The sequence below is a fragment of the Artemia franciscana genome, chromosome 17 (genome assembly GCF_032884065.1).
Source record: "Artemia franciscana chromosome 17, ASM3288406v1, whole genome shotgun sequence".
In the NCBI taxonomy this organism is placed as follows: Eukaryota; Metazoa; Arthropoda; class Branchiopoda; order Anostraca; family Artemiidae; genus Artemia; species Artemia franciscana.
In genome coordinates this window covers 25,409,174-25,422,695 of record NC_088879.1, presented here as the reverse complement: position 1 = coordinate 25,422,695, position 13,522 = coordinate 25,409,174, and the positions used below count along the sequence as shown (strand labels likewise).

Sequence of the window (13,522 nt, the reverse complement as noted above, 5' to 3'; positions counted from 1 at the left end):
GTAGAAAAAAGTATGGTACGAAACCTCCTCTTTAGAAGTCCATTCCTTCTTCTTCTTCATAAAACGGAAGGTCCATGAACACCAAAGGCAAGTTCACCACATAGTCTTCTGACAAATTTGCATGAATTTTTGATTTACTAATCTAAAAGTTTCTCCTGTCTCTCAAAAATGCTGGGTATAATACAAACGTAGGGCGTAAGCTAGAAATTAAACACAATATTGTAGGTAGAGCCATCTATCAATATATATTTTGTTCAACATCTTTGTCAATTAAACAATTGTTTTATACTTTTATTTTGTTTTGCAGGTCCACGGCATGACAAGAGCGCCCCCTAAAACAGTAAAGATGTCACCATTTGTGAAGAAGGTAGAAAATCCAATGGGTCTTAGTCGAACTCTTCCATTCGTCAAACGTGATCCAATCATTCTGAATATCGAAACTTTGAAACCACGAGCTGTCGCAAATAGATATTATCCATTTACAGAGATTACGCCTCGAAACGCACCTTATACTCTCCCAAGAACAATGCCAGAGCCTCAAACACCAAAAAAAATCCAGGCTTCTTCACCTCATCGTATTTCACCTTTTCAAGAAGTGCCGCCTCCCTATAGGAGGACTCCTCCAGCTGATCTTGCGTCTAATTCAACTGCTACTTTTAAAAGTTATAGAAGGTCGTCTACCCACAGACTAGGTTTTGATATTTAGTTCTAGTCTGTTTTCTTTGATGGAGTATATTCTAGTGTTTTTAGGCTGCATAAAAGTTGAATTATGTACCTTGTGTGTACCTAAAATTTATGTCTATACCCAGAAGTTTTGATTAGCCAGCGCTGGAGAATTGTATGAATATATTTCCTAAGGAATTGTCTAAAAGAATACTTCCTAAAAGTTATCAAATTAAGAGTATAAGTCTTTCATTTGTGTGTTGTAGGGGGTGGGGAATAAGCTAATGTGTGGGGGGAGTGTCAACTGATTACAATGTTTAGATAAGACTGACATATGTCTCTTTTTGTGTGCTTGTGCTGTAAACAAAACAGACTATCTGTCCCACCAAAACTGAGCGAAAAAGACGGATATCATGTTACTAAATCCAGTTTTGTTGTCACAAGAAATAAGTTCTTGTGTAATTTAAGGTTTCATTAAGGAACATGGCAAACACACTCCATGGCTGTCCTAAGCAAGGGAAGTTTGTTAAAAAAAATTCTGAATAAGGCATTAAAACAATTTAACTTGTAACGCAGATTCCGCGAAAAAAAAAAGTCTTGTACTCAGCCCTTTTGAGTTACCTCTCTCTTGACATATAGACTGCAAAAGGTATAAACACCAATATTAGTCAAATGTCCTCTTAGCCAAACGGGGCAGCATTAGACAGACATATTTATTCATAAATTATAGCTCATATCAAGGACTGCCACGAAATTCTTCCAGGGGTATTTTTTCTAATAAATAAATCCTAGAACCAAGGCGGCACATGCATGGGGCCTAGATTTAGAAGCGTGGCTATTGCCAATGAATAAAGTTAAAAGTATTTCCCCATTAACGCTGTAACAACGTATAAACAGTAGTTTTTTTTTACTTCCCCACGAGAATATTTAAGTGCTTAAAAGCTAATATCAACGATATCTAATGTTAATCGGACAAAAGTGATTTCATTTGGCTGAGTGGGGCGTCTGAGAAATGAATATCGTCTATTGCTTTCATGAAATTAGTTAGGAATGTCTCCTGTCTCCCCGATAATATGCTTTTCTTCATCGCATACTAATAAAAAAAATTGCAGTTTATTCTCATTGTCGGTTCAATAAAATGTCATTTTGTGCTAAATAGACCAAAGCTAAAGTCACTTGTTTAGTCTTTTTTTTTAGAATTAAAGTGCATAGTCTTCGTCATTTAGCTAATTATACTTATATGCAGACAGAAAAGCAGCGAGGAGCCTTTGAACTCAGTCCCTGTGCATCCGTAATGTCTTTAAGAATTGTCTTTACTTTTTGTTGAATTCGTATTTTCTTTTGTCGCCCCTTTCCCCAAAAACATCATATGTACATGTCAGATTGTACTCCTTTCGATCGTATTAATTGTAGATATTTTTACCTCATCTACGGCATGGGTATATTTATATGTTCACATGAAAAAAGACAAATCTGCCTAATAATTTAGTGATTTTAAGCAGCGGTATTTATTTATTGAGTCACTTTAAAACAATTGTAAGTTATAGCAAAAATAACGATTGAACTTTGGAATATTGCAGAAATGTTAAAATCAATTTTTTCAGCAAATATTGCTTTTTGCCCCCTTCGTTTTAAACGTTCATTTGCTCGATACTTAAATCAGTATTCTATTCTTGCCTTTGTCAAATAGTATGGAGAAGTGAAAAAAAGGGAAATTTCGCTTTAATATGGGCTTAATAAGAATTAAGATCCCCTAGCACCATTGACGGTAAAGCGCTACTCAGCTGAATTCAGAATTTTCTACTGACGAACCGGATTGACAGAGAGACACTTTTTATTATACATGTCATCAATATACAAAAAAACCACATCAGCCACTTTAGAAAGTCAGAGACTTTCCAATAATCTAGATAGTAGATTAATGGTTGATAGAATTGCAATAGAAATATGCAATTCTATTGACCATGAAAATGCTGTTCCACTGGCAATCGGAATCGTGAGTCCAGTCTAAATTGTTAGTTCGACAATCTTCATTTCAAGCAAACGGTTTCTGATCCTCCGTTTCCTATCCCACAATCCTGTTTTATCAATTTCCTAGTTTCACTGTAATCCCGAGTCTTGTTTTTAAGACCTGACTCTTATTAAAATCGATCTAGGTTTTATAAAAAAAGAAAGAAAAGTGCTTGTTAAGAAATGTTCACAAATACACCTATTTTACCCTGTGTTGTTCTTATCTTAGGCCCACTGTAAAGCAAAAGCGAAGAGAGATTAAATTTAATTGCAATTTATATTTACATTTCATTTTTATTATTTTCTTTTACTGGTTTTGCTGGTTTGGTATTACGATTTTATTTTTAATTAATGTTTTGGCCATTAATTTTGTTTAACTTCAACTATTATTTTGAAACTTTCACATTAGAAAACTTCAATTATAATACTTACTTTGTTATAATCACAAATTTTCCAGGATAGGACTAGAAGTTCTTGATGACACTGGATTTTTTTGGTTGAATTTGGAAGATACGTTTGAAGTAACGGATTATTCAAAAGTCGTGTAAAACCATGAAGTATAAATGCGAAGTCTTCGTCTCGATGAATCCGAGACAAATAATTGACGAGCAAGTTTTCAGATATGTCAGTCTGAAAAATCAGTTTTATCAACTTCTTAGTTTCACTATAATCCCGAGTCTTGTTTTTGCGACCTGACTCTTATTAAAATCGATCTAGGTTTTATAAAAAAAGAAAGAAAAAGGCTTGTTAAGAAATGTTCACAAATACACCTATTTTATCCTTTGTTATTCTCATCTCCGGCCCACTGTAAAGCAAAAGCGAAGAGAGATTAAATTTAATTGCAATTTATATATATATTTCATTTTTATTATTTTCTTTTACTGGTTTTGCTTGGCAGCACTAGATGGAATTGGTTGTTTTTTCAGAGAGAAACTGAGTTCCTTTTCTTATCTGTTTCCCATACTCTCTGCCTTCAAGTGATTTACAGAGTATTCTTATTAGGATTGATTCTATTCTATATATTCGATTTGCCACCACTTAAAATCACACTTTCGCACATGCTAGACTTAGAACAGTGAGTTTCCTACGAATCATTTCCGCTGTATTTATTGTTTATATACTTTATCATATAGCTTATTTTATACTGCACGTTGGAAATAAACGCAATATTTTGTAATGAAGTTGTTACTGTTCTCAATTTCTTATTGGAATAGACTAGTTTTCTAAGGTTGCGCTCTCATATCAACTCAAGGTATTTCGGCAAGAAATTCCATTTTCAGGGGGCTCAAATCAATAATTTCCCCCATAATATTTCAGCTAATATTCTTCAATTTTTCGGAGGGAGGTGATTCATACCCATTTCTGGGGGATACGAGATTCTAGTAATCTTTTGATTCTAAAGCTTTTTGAATCTCCAGAAAACAAATTGCTGGTTCATATCTCAACTGTCGAGTATTTAGTTCTCGATGGATGCGACCTTTTGAACAACTCATTTCTCACATTAGTATCGGCAAATACCAGCAAAATCAGGTTTTCATCCGCAAACCTTAACCACAATAAACTGGTAAAATCCCGAAAAGTAATGACTTTTTCGGCAGACTCCAATCAACGAAAACTTAAGTCGGAAATATATTTTTCGTACTTATGAATTTTTTTTTTTCAGTAAAAATAACTGTAGTAGTGTCTTAACTGTAGAAGTAAGCAGCTTCTTTTAAGGAACGACGAAGACCACACTGCCTTCCATAAAACAAAACCCAATAAAAATGAAAAAAAAACGAATATTTCGGCTATATGAACAATGATTGTCATCAGCAAAAATGAAGAAAAGCCAAAAATGAAGACAACAGTAAAATTGTAACTCATTATAAAAAAAGAAAAACTAGATAAAAATTACTACTTTTAAGAAGTATATTGGGTACTAATTTCAGTGACATACCTTTTGTTCACATGAGAAATCATCTAGTTTTAAAACTGTATCAAAATCATATAAAATACAGAAAGAAAAAAGTTTTTTTTTTCAAATCTATGGACATGTTTGCATTTCATCTTTGAGTAAGGCTTCTGAACTCTTATATTAAGCCCTGTCTTTAACTGTTGTAAGTAGCTTGTTTTAAGCAACGACGAAGACAACATTGCCTTTCAATCATTTAAAGAACATCAAATTATGCGAAGTGGGAAAGTTTTTTGAAGACAAAATATCTAAGTGAATATTTCGGATATATGAACAATGACTGTCTTCAACAAAACTTAAAAAAAAACAAAAATAAAGATAACAGTGAAAATCGTAAATCATGAGAAAAAAAAAGACAAATTTCAAGAAGTATATACTATTATCAGGCACATCTTTTATTCACTAAAAAGCATCAGCTAGTTTTAAAATTGTATCGAAATACTGTTTGATGGTCTAAATAAAGATACAAGATAAAAAGAGACACAATTAACTTCAAAACTTGTATATTTATGGCTAAGTTACCAAAAGAACAGGTTCAGAAAAAGAAAGAAACGAAAACTGTTCACTCAGATGGAGAAAACAAATCATGTTACACAAAACCTCACACACACACACACACAGTACCAACATAAGTTTAAAAACTGTTTAACCGGACTTACTCAATCAAATTTACTCCAGTTGGCTATTCACTACCGCATTATAGTTGAGAACTAGATTAATATTGTTTAAACAAATTTTATAAATAATATGGAGAAAAAGCATCCAGAACCGGATCAATTAAATTTAGATTACAGTTCCATCCACATTATTCAACTTATATTGATACCTCAAATGCCTAGGCCTTGTCTAGCTTAAAAAAAAAAAAAAAAAAAAAAAAAAAACTAAGCATAAAACATTCCTAAAAAGAATAGATTGTCGCAAGTACGATAGAAACGCTTCCTTGCAGCATACAGTTTTTAATGTTTATTAAACCTATATTAAGAGTCTCCATAAAACCACAAAAAGGAAGAAAAAGTATTAAAATTAAAATTTGCAGTCATACGCCCGTGGTCTGGAGTCGGAATACCAAAAAAAAAACTATCAGCAGTCACAAAGCATTAGAGGCAGTTTTTAGAACTCCTGTACATACAAGGACATGGGCAAAAATTATTGGAGGGATAGAGTATTTGATTTTCCTGTAGGATAAAGAAAGTGAAAAAAGGCCTTTTTTTACAAATCCATCATTTTTATTTTTAAAGTGAGAAACTATTCCTTGCGCATATTTTGCATCTTCCTCAGGATGGCCAGCAACCCCTTTGTCATCTCCTGTTGCATGCCTTGAGTACATCCTGACTGCAGTAATTCAAAGGAATATAACTTTTTTTTGCCAGAGATTTACACCTCATCCCTTCAACTACACATGCACCCTTGATTAATCAAATATATTCCTCATGCCTCTTGGTTGTCAGTATTTTAGTAATTTTTAGGTTTTCTAAATACATAACGGATGAAACTTTTGAAATCCTAACGCTTCCACAACGAAAAACTTACGACTAGAACAGAGCAAACTCTTAAGAGATAACTTAGTTCTATTGTAAAAAGAAGTGTAAAAAATATTGGGAGCCGTTAAAAAGGTTGGCATTGGCTATTACAAAATTACAACCCAACCCTCGACAAATTTTATTTGAACTACGAATTTTGTATATTTACCACTAATATTAAGACACTCAAGGCAAAGGAACAAAATGAAGTCCAAGAGGCTGCTTTTTTTGTTTCAGGCGTTCTTTTTGAGACAACTGAATCGTGTTTAGTTTCTCTGGATTTGCTTGTGTTCTTAGTTTCCCTTTTCTCTGATATGAATGTCTTGTTCATGCTTTTGAATTATCTCAGCCAATTCAACGGTCAAATTCTCTATTTCAAAACCAAATAAGAAAAACTAACCCAATTATTTTTTTTTCACATGTTTTCCAGTGTACAAACAGAGCTAGCTATCAACACTTACTATTTGCCAACACAATACTTCATCCACTGAATAAATTCAAAATCAACAATCCAATCCATCTATCAATAAAAGAGAAGACATAGGCGTGGGCATTTAATATTGCCAAATACAGTCTTACAAATACTCATTCACTAATAAGCTTATTGATATTATCGATAGTTTCGTCAACAATTTCTCATGTTATTTTCGCATTATTCTTTCTTTTCTTCTGGCTTCGAAGCTTCAGTTTGTCCATTTTCTACAGACTTTGCTTCTAATACAGGTGGCATAGGGGCTGTTCCAACTTCGGGGGCTGTTCCGGTTTCAAGAACTGTCTCGGCTGCAGAAGCTACAGGTATCTCTGATACTGTTGCAGTGGTAATCAATTCTTCAACTAAAAAACATTTCCTTTTAACATGCAATATTTTTCTACTTCAAAAAGACAAGGCGAAAAGTAGATATTTTATAGATACAATCTAAGCCATTTGAAATTCAACCAAGCATTTGAATAGTTACTGATTAACAGCTGTAATAGAAAAACTTCCATGGAGAAGGGGGGTCACAAACCTTGGTCAAGGTTTATATATATCACAAAGTTATATAAGACAATATATACACAAACACACACACACACACGCATATATATATATATATATATATATAAATATATATATATATACATATGTATATATATATATATATATATATATATATATATATATATATATATATATATATATATATATATATACATTATGTATATATATACATATGTATATATATATACATATGTATATATATATATATATACATATATATATATACATATATATATATATATATATATATATATATCTATATATATAAAAATAAGTTGTCTGTCTGTGGATGGATGGATGGATGTGTCAGGTGACGTCACCTGAAAAAACTGGATTAGGTGACGTCAAAACTGAAAAAACTAAAAAAAGGCAAAAACTACAAAAAAAACTAAAAACTAATAAAAAAAATAAAAAAGCTAAAAAACTAAAAAAACTATAAAGGTAAAAACCAATAAAAAACTAAAAAAAAAACTGAAAAAACTAAAAAAAGGCAAAAACTACAAAAAAAAACTAAAAACTAATAAAAAAAGTAAAAAAGCTAAAAAACTAAAAAAACTAAAAAAACTAAAAAAAGGTAAAAAACTAAAAAAAATAAAAAATAAAAAAAAAACTAAAAAAAAGGAAAAAACTGAAAAATAAGCTAAAATAAAGGTAAAAACCAATAAAAAACTAAAAAGAAAAAAAGGAAAAAACTAATAAATGACGACACTCAAAGAGAAAGCGACCAGGACAAAAGGAATGTTCGATTAGCAATCAACAAAGCACCGGGACACAGGGAGTATAAATGACGACCAGGACATAAGTAAAAAAAAAAACTATCTATATATATAAAAATAAGTTGTCAAACTAAAAAAAGGCAAAAACTACAAAAAAAACTAAAAACTAATAAAAAAGCTAAAAAACTAAAAAAACTAAAAAAAAGGCAAAAACTACAAAAAAAACTAAAAACTAATAAAAAAAATAAAAAAGCTAAAAAACTAAAAAAACTAAAAAAACTAAAAAAAGGTAAAAAACTAAAAAAACTAAAAACTAAAAAAAAATAAAAAAAAGGAAAAAACTGAAAAATAAGCTAAAATAAAGGTAAAAACCAATAAAAAACTAAAAAAAAACTGAAAAAACTAAAAAAAGGCAAAAACTACAAAAAAACTAAAAACTAATAAAAAAAGGAAAAAACTGAAAAATAAGCTAACATAAAGGTAAAAACCAATAAAAAACTAAAAAGAAAAAAAGGAAAAAACTAAAAAAAATTTTCATCTAAAAAACTAAAAAAAACTAAAAAAGGTAAAAACTAAAAGAACTAAAAAAGAAAAAAATAAATGACGACACTCAAAGAGAAAGCGACCAGGACAAAAGGAATGTTCGATTAGCAATCAACAAAGCACCGGGACATAGGGAGTATAAATGACGACCAGGACATAAGTAAAAAAAAAAATTAACAAAACTAAAAAGAAGGTAAAAACTACAAAAAAACTAAAAAGAAAAAAAAACTAAAAACTAATAAAAAAACTAAAAAATCTAAAAATCTAAATAAACTAAAAAAGAAAAAAAAGGAAAAAAATAAAGGAGAAAAACAAAACTAAAAAACGAATGTATATACAGACCGGTACACCGGGATACAAATGACGACCGGGACAGAGGGAATATAAATGACGACCGGGACACAGGGACACAACTACAACGGGGACACCGGAGGAAACAGGGGGATGTAAATGACGACCGGGACACCGGGACAGGGAATGGTCGATTAGCAATCACCATCAACAAAGCTCAAGGGCAATCATTAGAATCATGAGGTATAGATCTGAATACAGATTGTTTTCCCATGGACCATTATATGTTGCATGTTCAAGAGTCGGTAAACCTGACAATCTATTTATATGCAAAGACAATGGGACAGCAAAGAATGTTGTATATTCGCAAGTTTTACGTAGTTAAAACCATATATATATATATCTATCTATATTCACAGGTGGGACATAGGGACACAACTACAATGGCGCGTAACTATTATGGCGCGTAACGACTTACGCGCGCGGGGGGGCTTGGGGGGGGGCGCGAAGCGCCCCCACCAACTAGGTGTTGGGGTGGCGCGAAGCGCCACCCCAACAGCTAGTATATATATATATATATATATATATATATATTGCATTCTGAGAGCGAAATTGTCCTACTTCTCGAAAACTCATTCCGAGAAAAGCGCGATTACAGATTTTAACCCTTTTTATTTTCAAGATTCTACTAAATGAAGATTCAGCCGAAAAACTGTATCTGCATCTCTACATGACAAACTAAGATAGAATGTAAAAAAAAAACTTAATTTCTCTTACAGAACGCTCTTAAGGTGTAGAATAATTCCGCTCAGATTCATCTCACGGAAATAACAGAATAAAATAGATTTGCAGAACGAAAGGCAAATTTAAAAAAAAAAGATGAAAAAAAATCGTTTATTGCTAATTCAATGTTTTCAGTTAAAGAAGATGCATTCAATATACGAAAAAATTGACTGAGAGCGAAATTGTTTAGTAGAATAGGAAAAGTTTCCCCTAAGATTCCAACATATAGAAGGTATTAAATATATATAAGGTAATATATATTTATGTAAGACATAAGATAAGATATATATACATATATTCAATATATATCCAATTAAGTCCAGAATGTGAAACTTTTTCTTTCCAAGATCGCTCCAAAGAACTGTCAGGAAACTGCGTGCTTTGAAAACCGACTGAGTTGACGTGTTAATGTCTTTTACCTATGGATCAAAGGCTTGGGATACAATAATTTGACACAATATAAATTTGATTTCAGTATAAGATATTATTTCTATTATAATCATACCAACAAATTTGAATTTTTTTAATTCTCGAAAAGATTGCATCTACGTGCACCTATGCCCTAAAAGTTTGATTGATTACAACGTTTTTTTTTCTATATTTTCTTTCTTCTTTGCTTATAAGCAATATACACGTACCTGCTATAAATATTTTTTTTTTACCTCCAAACGAGCAAAAGGTTCTGAACAGAACTGTGTTGACTATTATTACTTTTTAAATGTCACTTTATAATCTATTCATGTTAAATCACCCAGATTATGCTTAGATAAATACTAAAGAAAAAAAGAAACCAGCAAAGGAGCCCTTCCTTATATTGTCGGAGTAAAAAAAATATATTATAAGAGGTAAACAATAGAATAGCAGCGTCTACCTGTTGTAGCCGTAGGTCCTTCTGTCTTGCTTGCCTCATCAAAATTTTCAACCAAGGCGGGGACTTCGTCATCTTCCTCGCCAGCTGCACCTCCTACCCCACCAAGGCTTCCCAGTCCACCGACTATCCGCTCTTTCAAATGATGCAGACTCCCACTTGGAAGCTGGTTCAATATGGATGGAAGCATTTCAGCAATTGCTATCCAAGAGAAAAGAAATTAGCTATTAGGTTTTTTATTTACTCAAAATTAACACATTAGGGCACAAAGCCAAGGTTCTGTTTCATTGGAACAAAAACAAGAATTTACAGCTTATGAATAATTAAAAAAAACATATATTAAATAGTGCGCCTCTTCTGACTCATAGAATGGCCCTAAATAATGAAATGTTAATGGTCAACCATTGCCAAGAGGGTAGTTCTGACTACCTGAAATTAAAAGACACGAAACATGAACTAAACAAATGGTGTACAACACTCACCAAATCTGTTATTTAAGGGTTTATGAGCATAATGATCATAAATCGGCGGCTAATATTGTAACACAGAAACCCGAAATTATTTCTACAGATTGTGATACATTTTCAATGAAGCTAAATAACCATAACTGCTTCTACTACAACTACTCATACGACACTTTAGGTTTATATGCATTCCGCAAAAATCGGTTTTGTTTTAAAAAAATCCCAGCAATTGGCTTTTTTGGTTCTTCCAAATTCAAACTCCAGTCTATATTAAAAATAAATAAATAATAATAAAAAAAAATCCTGCATTTCTACTTACTATACCTATACGGCCCATGCCATAAATGTGAGTAAAGCTTTGTCTCAAGAGTTTCTCAATGAAAAAAAAAAAAAAAAAAAAAAAAAAAAAAAAAAAAAAAAAAAAAAAAAAAAAAAAAAAAAAAAAAAAAAAAAAAAAGTAATTTCACTTTTATTAAATTCGTCTGTGGTAGCTTATTATTTTATTTTTACACATATTTTACACAGTTTTTAGTTTACACATAAAAAACCAAGCCAAATTGCTATAAAAAAAGAGAAAAAAATCAATGAAGATGGGAAGAGAAGAATCCATTTAAACTTCTACTTTATGCTGATATCCTTTAAATGAAGGCTATGTGAAAAAATATGAATTAGAAAGCTTGAGTTTCCCACACATTCAGGGTTTTTTTAAATAATTTATCAATATTTTAAATGCTTTTCTGTCTTAAGAGTAACTTCTTGTAACTTATACCATTTTTTTTTATTCTAGTTGCCTGATGTCTTAATATACCAGAGCCAGAGTAAACAAGTTCTTTTTACCCACCCCGAACAAAAATCCTGGATACAGCCCTTGCCTTTAACCTACTATATTCTGGAGGATCCTCCTTCCAGTTGAATAATCCTGTCAGGACAAGACCCAATTCAAAGGAGTTATTTCAAACCAGAGCAACGACCAAGCTGAGAAACAACTTTTTCTCAAACCATGTTGTGAACATGTAGAATTGCCTTGCTGAAGAAATAATGACTGCCCCTAATGCTGGTGCTTTCAAAAAGCCAGTTAATCCAATTCATCATCTATTTGTGTACCAAAACATGTAGATTTGAGGGGGATGCTCCTGCTCATCTCATCACTGACCCAGCATCTACAGGCTTGCCTTGATTGCTAGATGTTATGATTGAAGGTATGTATGTTTTTACAAGTGTTTTTCAAATAAAGAAAGAGACTACATTTGTAATAAAAAAAAGATATGTAAGAACATTTTAAGAAAAATCCTTTCAAACACTTGATGTTTTTTAAGTAAATGAAGAAGGATGCAACTTCAACAATTCTTGCATGTCGAGCGATTTTATTTTCTCGTGCCAGTAGAGGCTCCATACACAGGCCTCTTCCTTAAAATAACTGGGAGCAGTTTTAATGTAACAATTGGAAATAAGAAAGCTTTAGAAGAGTAATAACAATAAAAAAGGATACAAAATAGGGACTAACGCTTGTGTTCAGCATGTCCACTAACAGCAAAAGTATTGGCTGCCAATGAAGCCTGGACTTTTGGATTGTTAAAGTGAATAATGGTCCCATCATCCTTGAACATATTTACCTACAAGAGAAAAGAGACAAAAGTAAAGTAGCAATTTATCCTATGATGTAGAGACAGAAAGATAGATTTATTAATATAAATGAACAAAACAAAACAACTAAATGGTTCGAAGCAGAGCTTGTTTGGGCTTAAATCCCCAGTAAACATACAAATAAAAACAATACAAAAAGGAGAGGAAAAATAATGTAGCTAGAATTGGTTCGAACAGGTGGTGGTCTTTCGATTTTCAATGACCAAAAACCAGCATAAGTTTGCAAGAGAATCAATTAGGAATCGAAAGTACAAAGACAATTTCAGCTAAAACTAATCAAGTAAAAAGTCCAGATTGTAGTTACTTCAGTTCAAGGTTGATTTCGGTTTTTACCCAAAGTTTGAACAGAAAAAAACTCCTTGTTACATATCAGCTGAGGTCTACACAGGTCTGATCCTTAAGGATGGAGACTGGACCGTGTTGAGTTACCAGGTTTGGACCCACCCAACTCCTAAAATGTTTCTATATCTAGTAAATTCGTCAAAAAAAATCCCTGGAAAAGATATGTATCTCAAGAGAGGAACAGTTTTTTCTGGATAAACGTCCCCACCCTGAAAGCAAAAAATCAAACACGACACAGTTTATGGCTCAGGCATTCATAGAAAAACATGATCTTTCAGGATTCCTTAGAATTCTTTTCCATCCAAACAAGCCTGAATAGATATTTCTAGTGTTTTTACGATATACAAATCGTTCATTTTTCCCGATGGGCTTGGAAGACACTGAAATGGTTGGTAACCATATGTATCTAATTCGCTTGATATGCATAGGCCTAGAGTCACTTCATAGCACACGCATGTAGTGTATTTTTAGTTGGTTCCAAACCACAATTGTTGCTTTTTAGAAACTTGATGCACTGTCATTCCGCGTTCTTTTTCTCTGAAACTGCAGGAAAAGGTGTTTTACTACAAGGACTTGAGCAATCTTGTCCTCAGACACTGGATACTGAGAGAAAACTATCAGAGATTATACAAATCACCAATAAACACAGCTTAACAAAAATTGTATTGCAGAAATAAACAAACTTATT

General features: G+C 32.1%; 2 protein-coding genes across 2 annotated transcripts in view; one reads left to right on the top strand and one right to left on the bottom strand.

Moving 5' to 3' along the window:
• LOC136038052 (uncharacterized) overlaps positions 1 to 5,595 on the top strand; it is an 87,151-nt gene extending 81,556 nt beyond the window's left edge. The window contains exon 14 of the mRNA XM_065721004.1: positions 308 to 5,595. Coding sequence (XP_065577076.1) covers positions 308 to 706 — 399 coding nt within the window. The 3' untranslated portion in view covers positions 707 to 5,595. The remainder of the gene's footprint in view (positions 1 to 307) is intronic.
• Positions 5,596 to 6,685: 1,090 nt separating this feature from the next.
• LOC136038055 (transcription factor BTF3 homolog 4-like) overlaps positions 6,686 to 13,522 on the bottom strand; it is a 29,471-nt gene continuing 22,634 nt past the window's right edge. Inside the window, exons 3-5 of the mRNA XM_065721009.1 lie at positions 12,353 to 12,461; positions 10,388 to 10,585; positions 6,686 to 6,978 (exon numbers count right to left, since the gene is read on the bottom strand). Of these exons, the coding sequence (XP_065577081.1) occupies positions 6,797 to 6,978; positions 10,388 to 10,585; positions 12,353 to 12,461 (489 nt within the window). The 3' untranslated portion in view covers positions 6,686 to 6,796. The remainder of the gene's footprint in view (positions 6,979 to 10,387; positions 10,586 to 12,352; positions 12,462 to 13,522) is intronic.